General features: G+C 26.5%; 3 protein-coding genes across 5 annotated transcripts in view; 2 read left to right on the top strand and 1 right to left on the bottom strand.

The window, feature by feature from the left end:
* The window catches only part of LOC124421808 (abhydrolase domain-containing protein 2), an 8,408-nt gene extending 4,310 nt beyond the window's left edge, over positions 1 to 4,098 (top strand). Inside the window, exons 2-7 of the mRNA XM_046957440.1 lie at positions 1,349 to 1,521; positions 2,369 to 2,536; positions 2,704 to 2,890; positions 3,061 to 3,259; positions 3,451 to 3,601; positions 3,756 to 4,098. Coding sequence (XP_046813396.1) covers positions 1,349 to 1,521; positions 2,369 to 2,536; positions 2,704 to 2,890; positions 3,061 to 3,259; positions 3,451 to 3,601; positions 3,756 to 3,925 — 1,048 coding nt within the window. The 3' untranslated portion in view covers positions 3,926 to 4,098. The remainder of the gene's footprint in view (positions 1 to 1,348; positions 1,522 to 2,368; positions 2,537 to 2,703; positions 2,891 to 3,060; positions 3,260 to 3,450; positions 3,602 to 3,755) is intronic.
* Positions 4,099 to 7,657: 3,559 nt separating this feature from the next.
* LOC124421807 (adenosine deaminase 2-like) lies at positions 7,658 to 11,346 on the top strand. The gene is made up of 4 exons (XM_046957439.1): positions 7,658 to 8,045; positions 8,603 to 9,197; positions 9,353 to 9,673; positions 10,337 to 11,346. Exons 1-4 carry the CDS (start codon positions 7,841 to 7,843, stop codon positions 10,734 to 10,736), a joined length of 1,521 nt encoding a protein of 506 aa, XP_046813395.1. The 5' UTR covers positions 7,658 to 7,840; the 3' UTR covers positions 10,737 to 11,346.
* Positions 11,347 to 11,830: 484 nt separating this feature from the next.
* Positions 11,831 to 13,483, bottom strand: LOC124421809 (odorant receptor 46a-like). Of its 3 annotated transcripts, none has more exons than XR_006941726.1 (4): positions 13,165 to 13,483; positions 12,534 to 12,982; positions 12,295 to 12,395; positions 12,091 to 12,228 (listed from the first exon to the last, which is right to left on the bottom strand). XR_006941726.1 is itself a non-coding variant. In XM_046957442.1 (4 exons), exons 1-3 carry the CDS (start codon positions 13,412 to 13,414, stop codon positions 12,569 to 12,571), a joined length of 552 nt encoding a protein of 183 aa, XP_046813398.1. In that variant the 5' UTR covers positions 13,415 to 13,483; the 3' UTR covers positions 12,300 to 12,399; positions 12,534 to 12,568. The 3 variants fall into 3 exon arrangements, 2 of the variants coding, with proteins under 2 accessions (XP_046813397.1, XP_046813398.1); XM_046957442.1 differs by lacking the exon at positions 12,091 to 12,228 and having other exon boundaries at positions 12,300 to 12,399; positions 12,534 to 12,573; positions 12,686 to 12,982; XM_046957441.1 differs by lacking the exon at positions 13,165 to 13,483 and having other exon boundaries at positions 11,831 to 12,228; positions 12,295 to 12,399; positions 12,534 to 13,070.
* Positions 13,484 to 14,132: the final 649 nt, after the last annotated feature.

Raw genomic sequence — 14,132 nt, 5'->3', positions numbered from 1 at the left:
TAATAGAAAAAATTCATATTTATTATCATTCAAATATTCTAGACAATAAAATTACGAAGTATTCAAAATCTTTAATAACAGTGAAAGCTTATTCAATGTACCGTTTAATCATAACATTCGACGTAAATCAAAGAGAAAAGTTTATCAAATATGATTTAACTGTATTGTAAGAAAAGTAGTTCAAAGAGTTTTGCGAAAGAATGTGATAAAATTGTATGACAAGAAAATTGTAAGCAAAATTTTTGCTGATCGTGAGGCTTTCTCCTCTTCAAATACTTCTTAAGTACTTTTAATTTTTAAAACGTTTGGACTCAACAATATCGATATTTTTAGTTAGAAAAATTAATATCGAAAGAAGAACATTGTAGAGAGATATATAATTTCGAAATAAATGTATTATAAATCAATGTAAAATTATAGGTTTCTCGTCATTGGTCAGATCAATTTTCTAGCGATAAAAACTCTACGAAAAGGAACAAAGTTTAAGTCTATCACGAAACAGGGATTGTAGATCATCGATTTTTCTTTTTCTTTTCTTTAATTTTTTTTTTTTTTTTTTTTTTTTTTTTTTTTTCTTCGAAGATAATAATCATTGACGTAAAATATTTTCTCCTTGTTTATGTTTGTTTGTAATTTACGACTGCAAAGCTATAAAATGTTAGACGAACATTAACCGTTCTCGATCATCAATTCTCTCTATGACCGTTTTAGAATTTCTCGTGTTCCACTGATCCACTAGGAATGTTTTTCTTTTTTTTTTTTTTTTATCCCCACAATAAACTCGTCTCTCTAACGGTTTGTCAAATCTTCTTTAGATTTCGCTTCATTGAAATGTTGAGAAACGTCATTGGTATAATTATACCATTAATAATATTATTTCAATCGTTTGCAATAAACCTTGACTATAATAAGCCGATTATATTATATACGTTATAAAAATGTTAATATAAATGAGTATACGAGAATGTTAGATAAGACATTCGTAAAAAAAAAAAAAAAAAAAAAAAAAAAAAAGAGAAAAAACATACATAATCATTATGTATGATACAGAATAAATTTCTTACGGCAAAATGCCGACGATATTTTGTACTTTGGAAGATTCGTTTTCGTATGACAAAATGCCGACGATATTTTGTACTTTGGAAGATTCGTTTTCGTATGACAAAATGGCGACGAAATTTTGTACTTCGAAAGATTCGTTTTCGTACGATTGACGAAAACGATAATATTTATTGATGGTACAATTGATAATGATCATTTTTTTTTTCTTCTTCTTTTTTACTTATTGCAGTATTTTAAAAAAAAGGAAAAAAAAAATGATCATAACCCTTTAAAAATCTTATTTCAGATACAAACCTACAAGACTATGGGGGTTCAGCGGTCACGTGCAAACGGTGGTCCACAGTATCATTGGTCGTGTACGATGTCCTTGGCCAATAGGAGATCGCGTATACATTGGTCTATCCGACGACACAACTCTAACTTATGATCTTTATCAACCATTGACTAATGGCCATGAAGGTTCGTTTATTTCAAATTTTCTTGATATTTCTCTTCATCGTTCATTAATTTTAATTTTATCCTAAATAAGGATACATTAATCTCGTACTCGAATTACTTCTGCTACGTATTGTATCGTTGATTTTGAAGGTGAAACAACAGGTGTGATTCATAAGAATGAATCTCACGCTATATTCTCTCTGTGAGACTCTTTAACAAATTTATTATTTATAAGTAACTCTTAGTCATATACGACCAAGAGCTTATTTAGAATTAAAATCGGTCGTTAAGAGTATAAGGTATTTGATTTTTTTCTTCTTCTTTTTTTTTTTTTTTCTCTTTTCTTTTTTCTTTTTTCTATGGAAAACGAATGTCCACGTTCGCGTCATACTTTGGAATATACTACTTTCAAGAGGATCCGTTGTTGGTATGCTACCAGCTTATCTAAACAAGGTTTTACGAAAAATAACGAAATATAATAATCGAACGGTTCAACTTTTTTCATACATTTATATGCATATACATATATCTATATAAATTTGTGTGTATGTGTGTGTGTATATGTATATGTACATAGAATTAATATATCTAAAGTATAAAATATAAATATTAAAAATATAAAATGTGTTATATTAAATATATCTATATATATATAAATGTGTATATATATATATATATATATATATTTATTTACATGTATGTATGTATGTATGTATACACACATTAATATATATATGTTCATGTAAATAGGAGGAGGAAGAAACAAGCGAATTTTGTAATATTGGACGTCGGCGTTTGTTTTCTTCATTGCCTCTTAAATTTTCAATAGTGAATACCTTGAAGTAAAAAGAATTTTATTATTCTGCAGACGATATCACGATAGCTATCTGTCCGGGCATTGGCAACACTTCTGAAAGTGTCTACATCAGGACATTCGTTCACCTTGTTCAGTGTCACGGTTATCGATGCGCCGTACTTAATCACGTAGGAGCTCTTTCTAGTGTCAAAGTCACAGCGCCAAGGATATTCACTTATGGTATAGAATAAAAGTATTATGATAAAAATTATTGTTATATACTATCTCCATATGTACAATTTCTCAACTCATGTTACTTTTTCTTTTTTTTCTTCTTTTTTTTTTCTTTTTTTTTTTTTTTTTTTTTATCAATCTTACATTACTTTTCTATCATTTCTTTCTTTTAGGTCATACTGACGATTATCACATGATGCTACAAAATTTAACCGAACAACATCCAAATACGAGAATTGTTTGCATAGGATTTAGTTTAGGCGGTAATTTAGTCACCAAATATCTAGGGGAACGCGGATTGAATAAATTATCTAATATCATAGGCGGCATATCCATTTGTCAAGGTTACAATGCGCTCGAGTAAGTTCTCATTTAATTTTCCATTTTCATTTATTTTCTATTTATTTGTAAGAACAAAAAAAAAAAATAAAATAAAACAAAAAGGAAAAGAAATAAGAAGCGTAAATACATAATTTCGTTCAGGTTGATCAATACACGCGTTAAATTATTTTAATTCATGTTTCTTTCAGAGGTACGAAGTTCTTATTAAACTGGCAAAACTTCAGACGCTTTTATCTCTATGTAATGACAGAATCCGTTAAAAATATAATATTGAAACACAAGCATGTACTCCTTTCGGAAGAAGTGAAACAAAAATATTCCCTCAACGAGCGAGATATTATTTCTGCTGCTACGTTACCCGAACTCGATGAAGCTTATACGAGAAGGGTAAGATCTTTTCTTTTTTACTAATGTTATTCTTTTAATGACGTAAAAGAATGTTGTACGACTTACATACATACATACATACATACATACATACATACATACATAGATACATATTTACTTGCTTGTTCTCCATGTTTTTATTTTATTTTTTATTTTTTTTCTTTATTTTTTCTTTTTTTTGTTCTTCATAGGTACATCAATTTAGGTCCGTGCAAGAAATGTACAAATGGTCCAGTTCCATAAATTATCTTGATAACATCTATACACCAATGGTATTTATCAATTCTGTAGATGATCCTATTGTACCGGATTCATTATTAAAGCCTATAAGAGAATATGCTGGTAAGTTTAGGGAGAATTAAAATTAATTAAATATAAATTGTTTTTAATAATACGAAGATCATTTGAAATATTAATTAGAGAAATAGCAAAGCAAAAAAAAAAAAAAAGAAGAAGAAGAAGAACGTTGGATTAAATTATATATTGTATATTGTAGCGACTCATCCAAACACATTGTACGTTGAATTGTCACACGGAGGTCATTTAGGTTTCTACGAAGGTGGCCTTCTTTATCCAAATCCTATAACATGGCTGGATCGTACTTTAGTTTCACTCGTAGGATCACTCACTTTAGCACACGCGGATAAGGCTTTGAAAACCTCTTAACGACATTATATTCCTGCATATAATATTATTATTAATAATAATAATAATAATAATAATAATAATAATAATAATAGTAATAGTAATAGTATTAATAATATTAATAATAATTTCTTCGCGCGCGCACGCACGCACACGCGAATGTACTGTACAACGTCAGTTTGTGCATTTACGATCTTATTATAATAACAGTCTTGTTACACGATTGTATTTGATCATAGAATGGATTTGAACTTACTACTATATTGAATGATCGCGTCATTTAAGCGCGATAACTGACTGAAAATAATCTATGTAACATCTTCAACATCCTTCGTAGTAAATTAGTATAAAAAAGAAAAAAAAAGTGTAAGTTTATAATATTATTTTGTTAATGCAAATGAGAGAGAGAGAGAGAGAGAGAGAAAAGTATTAATAGTTAACGTTATTAAGATCCATATCGATCTTATTTACGTGGCTGACCATTTGAATTGTACAAAACTTTAAGACTTTATGAGTATTTAGTATTGGCATTTATAATAACATGAAAAAAAAAAAAAGCATACTTTCATGCTCACTAATCATATTCATCGATGACGTCGTTTCAATTAAATTATGAAAGTTATTCAAAATCCTAATGTTTTTTCTCAGGGATTTTTGAGAATGCAATAATTTTTTGTTTCCTTTTTTTTTTTTTTTTCTCTTTTCGTTTTTTGTAAAAGAATATAAAACGGGAATTAATCATTCGTCAGAATTATAAGTTGGTCCTTACACGTGTAAAGATTCATCACGGTTATAACTTACATTGCCTATGTTACATGTACTTCATATTTTTTTTTTTTTTCTTTTTTTTTTTTCTTTTTTTCTTTTTTTCTTTTATGCATTAAGCACGATCATGATAATTCCATGCGCACGTGTCATCATCTTGCATAAAAAAAATTATCAAAAATTTAGACCTGAAACTACATAATAATACTAAGACTATTCAAATGTACTAATATTTTCAAAACATATCTTTTCGATCTTTTATATATGTAATCGTTTAAGATTAAATATTTAAAGTTACATGACTGTTTGTCATTTAGAAGCGTATCGTTTCGTTTGACGATCGTGCTTATTTGACATAACAATAAGAAAAAATGCTAATTATTATAAGTAAAATACAAAATCCATTTCAATGATTTAATTCAAAAAGAAATTTTCTTTCGTTATATCATTATTCTCTTATCAAAGTTAATCGCACGACGTATATATAATATGTTTTATAAATGGTTTACATCAAATGTCTTTGTTTAATTTAATTACATATAAACAAGAAAACAATTAAAAACTATATAACATTATAGGTATTGTATTTAGAATACTTAAATGTTTTACTAGAATATATTTATTTTTGGTTAGTCATTATTATAAAATTAAAGACATGTGAAATGTGAGGAGTGAACAAATTGATGTATATCGATTTACTTTGATAACAATTAAATTATATTTGTTAGAGATATATGTATATATAGGATGAATTTTTCAAATTGAGACGAAATATTTGAAAATTATTTATTTTTGATTTGATGGACATCATCAAGGTAATTTCAGAGTCAAATTTATTTATAGGATTATTCTACTATATTTTAATTAAAAATTAAGTCTATTGATAACTTATAGATAAGGAGTGCCATCATGATAAATATTTATAGAAATAATATTTGTCTGAAAAGGAATGCCTGCCTGTTCTATTTGCCTTAAATTTCTTGTTTAATCTTTTTATAAAAAGTAAAAACTGAACAAACAGAGGTTTCAAATAATAGTCGTTCATTCTTTTTATATGAAATAAGATGCTGTTGCAAAAATTATAGATCTCTATTAAAAAAAAAAAAAAAAGTTTATCTTGCAATAACTTCGAAGACGTTCATCGGATCAAAATATATAATCCTGTTATATTTGCTCTCCGTAACCGAATAACTTTTGTTTCAATTTTCCTTTTCAAAAATAACGATTTTTTAAATATTTATATCTCACTTTTGAAAGATTCATCCTTTATATACTTTACAAATTTGATATGTGTTGTATATACATAAGTTAATTTATTAATTTCATCTGAAAAAGAAAAAAATAACAAAAAAAAAAAAAAATATAATTTATTATTTTCATTCTAAGCGTAAAGCACATTTTTGAATAATTCTTAACAATTAACTTTTGTATATAGAAAGTAAGAGACAATAAAATTGGGATATTTTTCGTAAGATAACAGTGCATCGGCTGTGTAAGTTTGTCTAAATCATTTTTTACAAATGGCAATATTTTTTGGCGAGAAGAAAGTAAAAAGGTAAAAACAAAAAAAAATATGAAATTTCTTTCAGTCGAAAATTTCTAATCTATATACATATAATATATATACATATATATATATATATAGGCCTAAGTTTTCTAAATATAATATATCGTTTATAAAAAAATTTGTATGTGTGAACTAAAGTAGAACAGATGTTTTAGCATCAACTGATGGATGTATAGATAACAAAAAAGAAAAAAAGAAAAAAAAAAGAAAATGTATAACTCTATATAAATTGTGTTTATAGTTTCACCTCTTACAATAGTATGTATAATTGTACATACAAAGTATTCCTTTATGTAAGTAGAGAGAATTAACGAGTTCCTGTTGCAACAAAACATATCGAGAAGAATTCAATAATAGATTAATTAATAAAAATAGGAAGATGAAAGATTATATTTACGAAGTGATTGATCTATGAAGTAAATTAATTATCAAAAATTTTCATTTCAAAGATCAATTATTCCTATTGCGTTAATATTTTCATATATAAATTAATTTACACTAAAGTTAATTATTTTTAATAAAACAATTTAAAAGAAATAATTAAAATACGATTGTATTGCACAATATATAAGGCCGATCGCACATTAAAATTCGTATTTTAGATGAAAAATGAAATTTTATATGAATTGTAAATATGGCACTTTTGCAGATATTATTTTATTCATTATATATATATATATATATATATATATAAAACTCTATATAAAAGAATATATATATTCTTTTTATTAATTTATAGCGTACATTAATGTACGATAAATCTTTATTTAAGATACATAAATATTAAAAATATTTATTTAATCGTGAAAATGTGTAACAAGACACGAACTTGTATTTTGTAATAAATTTTCTTTCGTCTCCCTTCTCTTTCAATCTTTTCATTCTACATCCCGCATTTATTCTCCCTACATATTAGGTCTCCCTGACAAGTTAACTACGTATACATACGCGTTAGACGCAGAGAAAGCTTTCTAAAAATAACACAAGGGGACACTTCGATCAGCCCTGACGTCGAATTAAAACAATTTGGAATAAAAATCTTCACCTTTCTTTCTTTATCTTTTTTTCTCTGCAAAATTATTAAAAACGATATAATAGATTTTTTTCTTTTTTTATTTTTTTTTTATTTCTTTTTATTTTCTTTTTTTTTCATATAAATATGCTTCGTTCATTGAAATTTTATCATACGAATATAAAGGATTAATATAAATTTTCTTAAAACTATCATGATGCTTTAAATAACTTTGACATTATAATGAATGCATGTAATTCTTTATTTTTTTTTTTTTTTCTTTTTTTTGTGGATGTGTATTTTTATGTACGAGTATTTAATGTAAGGAAATGCAAATAAAAAAAAGGGACAAATGTATGTTATAGTTGGATTGTGTAGATTGCTATAATTGGTCGTCATGATACGAACACTTGAGCCAGTAGACCGTGAACAACCGAGGCGATCGGTGTTTATAAAGATCATGCAGATCTGAGAAGTTAGTTTCTTTGATATACGTTTATTATATATACGATCGGAATTTAAACTTTAATATAAATAAAGAATAAAAATTTTAATGATATAATAAGTGATCAATTAAATCATTATCGTAATCATGAATGGACCAATCGTTTTGGTCATTGTGATTTGTTGTTTTTTGTGTACTACAAATTCAATTCCTTATGATTATTGGAAAATACGAGCTGAAATACTTACCGCAGAACAAAACTCAATGCTTGGCGGTCAACTAGATTTAAAATATGACGAATATATCGCTAATGATTTTCTAATGGCGAAAAAACGAGCCGAATTTGAAAATGGTTTGTTTTTTATTTTACATATTTTTCTCTCTAACAATAATTATATTTAATTACATATCTAATAAACAATAATGATAATCATTGATAGATATATAATTTAGAAAAAGATATTACTCATATGATAAATAAAAAAGGCAAGTCAAACTTTTATTTTCGATAATAATATAAGATAATAGAAATTCTTCGAGTATCATTTTTTTAATTACAGATATCACATAACAATTGTTATTAGCAAATATGTATATAATATCTCGAAAGATACAATATCGAGTATTAAATTTAATCTGTATATAAATATAAAAGTATAAAATAAATTATGTATGTATCATATCGAATATAATATTTTTGAACAATTAAAAAAAACAACAGATATTATCAATGTTGAAAAAAATCAATCATCTTGATGCAATTGATAATTCATTCATTAATATCATACATTTATTATCAGACATTAACAATGTTATGTGTTAAAAATTATAATGGGCGTATTATGTTAGGTAAACATATCTTAGTAAAAAGAAAAAGATAGAAAAAGATGGCGTAAAAATTTGTTGCAGCTTTTAAAAACTTGAGTCTTTTTCTGCCTGGACGTAATTTCATAGAGGCAAGAACGGAGATAAAAAATTCGGAAGTTTATAAAATCATTCGAGCGATGCCGAAAGGTGCTGTCCTTCACGCGCACGATACGGCACTCGTTTCAGCCGATTGGATTTTCTGGAATATAACATTCCGACCGAATCTTTATGTTTGCGAATCATCGAAAAATTTGCTTCAATTACGATTTTTCGAAAAACCAAACAACGATTGTTCATGGAAACTTTTGAGCGATCTTAGAAAGAACAAAAGTATCGTTGACACGATTAATTCAAGGATTTATAAACAAATGACTATGCTAACGAAAAATCCTGAAATGATTTACAAAGATAGTGATAAAGTTTGGTCGAAGTTCAAACAAATATTTGAGTTCATTACACCAATGCTTTCTTATAAACCAGTTTATGAGGATCATTATTACGAAGCCTTGAAAGATCATTACATGGACAATATCATGTACATCGAAATTCGTAGCACTCTTCCGAATTTGTACGAGCTCAATGGAACCGTCTACTCATCTCTTGAAACTGCGATGGTTTATAAAAAGACTACGGAAAGGTTAATATCATAAAAAACGTATAAACAAGAGTCTTATTTGTTATTTTATTTTATTTTATTTCTTTTTTCTTTATCTTTTTTATTTTTATATGTTCTTTTCTCTCTCTCTCTCTCTCTCTCTCTCTTTCTCTCTCTCTCTCTCTCTCTCTTGTCAGATTTATGTCGGACTATCCAAACTTCGTTGGTGCCAAACTGATATATGCCCCAAATCGTAAAGTAGATGAAAATAAATTTGACGAGTATTTAACGATATTGAAAGCTTTGAAAGAAAAATTTCCAACGTTCTTAGCCGGGTTCGATTTAGTTGGGCAAGAAGATAAAGGACAACCGTTGGCTGTATTTGCCAATAAATTGAGGAATCTCAATCCATCGATCGATTATTTTTTCCATGCTGGTGAAACTGGTTGGTATGGTTCAAGTACCGATGAAAATCTTATCGATGCTGTTCTATTAGGTGCTAAACGTATTGGACATGGGTGAGTAAAAGAATTTCTATTGGTCTCATGTGAATATGAGATTAGATATCAATAACTATGCTAATGGATTTCATTACTTTATCGGAATCTATTTATTCCTACACATCATTAAATTAACGATTATCCTTTCACTTTACTCAAAAGTATAACTCGTCTAATTTTAAATCGTTTACTCATGTTTCAATAATCAAAACGACAAAATACATATTCCAAATTCTTTTATCTCGACAAATATATTAACTATTAGATACAACACGTAATCTAATCTATTAGTATCGATATATGATTTCTATTTTCCTGAAAAATTCAATATTATTATTGTTATTATTATTATTATTATTATTATTATTATTATTATTATTATTATTATTATTAGATTAGTGTCAGTAAATAATGTGTGAAAATCTTCCATATTTTATATTTAAATAAATGACACTAATATGTTTTAATGAAAATTCTAAGAATACTTTTGGAAAATACTAATGCAAATTTTTTATTTAAATATAAAATATTGAAAATTGTGACGCATCATTTATTAACTAATATATTATTATTAGTATGAATTATTATATTATTAACCAATATATATTTATTATTTTTATTATTATTATTATTATTATTATACTCTTACACAAGCGTATATAAACGTATATGTATACATAGATACGCTTTAACGAAACATCCATTGGTAATGGAAATAATAAAACAACGTGGGATCGCCGTCGAGGTCAATCCCATTTCCAATCAAGTGTTGAACTTGGTAAAGGATCTTAGAAATCATCCAGCGGCTCAATTATTTGCCAATAATTTTCCTGTTATCGTTTCGAACGATGATCCTGGACTTTGGGGTAGCAACGCTCTAAGCTACGATTTTTATCTAGCCTTTATGGGAATCATGTCGCAGAATTCTGATTTAAGGGCTCTAAAACAGCTAGCTCTTAATTCTATTATATACAGTAATATGGATACTGAACAGAAAAATTATGCTTCAATATTATGGAAAAAGAAATGGTGCGATTTTATAGATAAAGTAGTTAACTCGTCTCAAGCACGACAAATTTAATACAATGGTTATCATATATGACCATAATCATTTAATTAATATTTGTCTTGCGTATCATAGATGAGATATATTAGTCGTTTATTATTTGCTCGGTATTTTCTTATCAAGAATGTAGTTACATATCGCAATTTATTTAATCTTTTGTAATAAAAATTTTTTCTCTATTATAATTATAATCTATTTTCAAAAAGTGAATTCTCAAAGCAAAATAAATGGAAAAAGAAAAATTTTTACATAGAATCTTAAAATAATTAACTCACTATAAATATTACTAATTTTCAATTACATATTTGCGACCCTTAATTAGTTAATTAATTAAATTAATTAGTTAATTAAATTAGTTAATTAGTTAAGTTAATTAAAAATTTACTTAAAAACTATTTAAAAATTGCTCTAATCTCACCTAGAAAGTATTAGAAACAAATTTGATAATATCATTATTCTTTTTTTTTCTGAATTGGCAATAATCGATTTCGTTTTCATTTCATTTCCAGTGAATGTATTGACAACAATTTTTACTATTATAGTGTGTGTTTCAAAATAGAAGAAAGAAAATACTGAATAAAAAATAATGAATGAATAGAATAGAATTGAAGGAAATTAATGCTAACTAAATGAAATTTCTTTCTTTCCTTATGTTCTTTTTTTTTTTTGCTAACTATAGATATTTTTAAAACATAATTACGTACTCTGATGTTACATATAATAATACTTGTATACTTTAGATTTATTTCTTATGTAAATTACCAAAGTAGAAAAAGAACGATATCGTCTTTCTTTTTTTCCTTTTTTTTTTTTTTTTTTTTTTTTGAAACGAAAGAAGTCATTTTCAATTCATTTTTTAAAATTATATTTTATCATAATTATTGCAACGAGGAATGTGCAGACTCATGTAGTGCGCAATTATAGATGATAAATAATTCAACGACAGGTGCAACGTGAACGATATAAATCAGTTTTTATCGATAATAAGAATCAAAGTTCCTCAACATTTTCATAAAAACGATTTGCAATAGAAATGTTCTAGAGAAAAAAATTTATATAAAACTTATATAAAATTTATATAATAGGATTGATATACATCTATCATATCATATTTCTTTCTTTTTATTTTCTCTTTGTAGAATTTCTTTTTTTTTTTTTATTTCTTAACGTCGTTTTATAGACGAGACAATATTGTTTTATAAATAAAAAGCAATATATAAGCGATTACAATTAATACGACATTGTTTGAAGAATATTATATAACGAATAGGATGTTTTAAGTATCTGCGGAATATTAACTTTTTACTTTTGCAATATTTACATTTGTAAAAAGTAATTTGTAATTACTCACCCATGTGAAAACGTCCAGATCAAGAGAAAAAATTCGGTAATAAGATAAAGTTAATTCTTTTTGACTAATCCTCATTAAGAATTGTAGGTTTTTACGATCGCTCTGTGTTGACATTACCCAATCGCTATTATAAATAGCATTAGCGACTTCTTTGCCCTAATTGTAAAAATAAATTAAATAAACATATTCTCAACCACTTAATTATTTCTGTCAAAGATATACCTTTAATCGAAGCTCATTGCCGTACCAGCAATAACAAAATATTTGGAACATCATACAGGCAATATATAAAACATAGGAAAAAAATTCCATAGTAAGAGGATCTTTCTGAAGAAAAAAAATATATATATATATATATATATAAAGTTCAAATAAAATCGTATATATCAAAAAGAATTTTTCAGTTGCGTCAATAAATATAAAAAAGAAAAGAAAAAAAAAAAAAGAGAAAAAAAACTCACCTTTGACATTTGAAAGATGGTAGTACAAAATGTAATCAAGCTGAAAAATAATAAAAAGGCTACCGTCCAAATGAACAAATATTCTATTCTTTTTACGAGATCGTGAATAAACACTTGATGTCTAACACATGCTTTTATTTCATTTGAATTACCTTCTCGAACAGTTTGCATGCAACGTTCGCAGAGAATATCTATTTGTCCGCAAACATGAAGGGTCAAACCGTATACAAGAGAATCCAAGGATATGTTGATAAGTATACCATAAATAATAGATGCAGCATGAATCAAATATGTTGCCAAATAGGCATGTAATCCTTCAATAGAATACGGTGAATAAGCCCTGCATGGTAAAGCTCTGGTAGAATGATGCATTTCCATGATAGGAATAGCTATGATTACCACTGCGCTCGATTGACACAAAGTCATGAAGCTAAGAGTGCACCATTTAGCTATCATAGACACAATTGAATTATTAATTTTATACTTTTGTATTTTTATGTATTTTATTATTTATTTATTTATTTAATTCTTTTTTCTTTTTCATTTTTTTCTTTTTTTTTTTTTTTTTTTTTTTTTTAATACGTGTCAGATATATACGTCGACATTATTATTTATCCGAAATATTCCATACCCCTGCGACTATAATTATCCAGAATCTTCTCTTCAGTTAAATTTCTCGGACGACATATATTTTCACGAAAGAGATTCAATAAAATCAATAATTTTTCCTTTCTTAAGAGAAAATTAAGGCATTTGAAACACAAAGCGAAGTACGTGAATATCATGAAAAGACTTTCCGTAACGTCCTCGAGATTATCGTGAGAAACTATTACTTCTATAAATTGTATTAAAGTGACATAAAATATTATCGTTAGTATCATTGATCTGTGAAAAAGAAAAAGAAGGGAAATATAATAATCTGTAAGAAAATTTATAATCTGTATATTATTATTATCGTTAAATGCCAATGAAATTAATTTAAAAAGATTCCAAAAAGGAATAATTGATTGTTAAGAAATTTTTAGTCCACTCCTTTTATGACAAATATTATAAAATAATTTATTAACGTAGACCACATATCGATACCCATGAAGAAGATTAATGAGACGTTTGAAAATATTTGTGTCGTTTCGTTCTTTCCAAATTCCGCAAAAACTAAGAACTTTAAAATTCACCGGTAAAATGTCCATCTCTCTTTTCTTCTCTTTCTTTCTCTTTCTCTTTTAGTATACAATCTGTACGATACTCTAAGTACTTTATTATATACTCTGAGAAAGAAAGAAAGAATGGAAAAAAAAGAAAAATAGGCAGAGTTCGCAAGTATACGATAACGTAACGTTCTAGCGAGAAGAATTCACTATTTTATTTATTTAATAATAGAAAACGTCGTACGAAGTATAACGATACGTTAACAACACCGTTATTAGAAAACATCCGGTTTATTCTCATCCCTATCAATATTTTCTTCCTCGATTTGTGTTGTTCGTATTATTAAATTATTCAATATTAAATTCACCATAATAACTGGTTCGACGTAGATCTATCTATTACGGGTTTTATTCGAATATATCGATTTACAATAATCAATTCTTATAGTTT

Source organism: Vespa crabro, chromosome 2 (assembly GCF_910589235.1).
Source record: "Vespa crabro chromosome 2, iyVesCrab1.2, whole genome shotgun sequence".
NCBI lineage: Eukaryota > Metazoa > Arthropoda > Insecta > Hymenoptera > Vespidae > Vespa > Vespa crabro.
The sequence above is the reverse complement of the archived record's forward strand: the minus strand, read 5'-3'. Positions and strand labels throughout refer to the sequence as shown.

Coding starts and splice junctions, on each gene's coding strand:
- LOC124421807 (XM_046957439.1), top strand. CDS start 7,841: ATGAATGGACCAATCGTTTTGGTCATTGTGATTTGTTGTTTTTTGTGT. Junction 9,198..9,352: donor TATAAAAAGACTACGGAAAG/GTTAATATCATA, acceptor CTCTCTTGTCAG/ATTTATGTCGGACTATCCAA. Junction 9,674..10,336: donor GCTAAACGTATTGGACATGG/GTGAGTAAAAGA, acceptor ATGTATACATAG/ATACGCTTTAACGAAACATC.
- LOC124421809 (XM_046957441.1), bottom strand. CDS start 12,989: ATGATAGCTAAATGGTGCACTCTTAGCTTCATGACTTTGTGTCAATCG. Junction 12,400..12,533: donor CCATCTTTCAAATGTCAAAG/GTGAGTTTTTTT, acceptor TTTTTTCTTCAG/AAAGATCCTCTTACTATGGA. Junction 12,229..12,294: donor GCAATGAGCTTCGATTAAAG/GTATATCTTTGA, acceptor TTTTACAATTAG/GGCAAAGAAGTCGCTAATGC.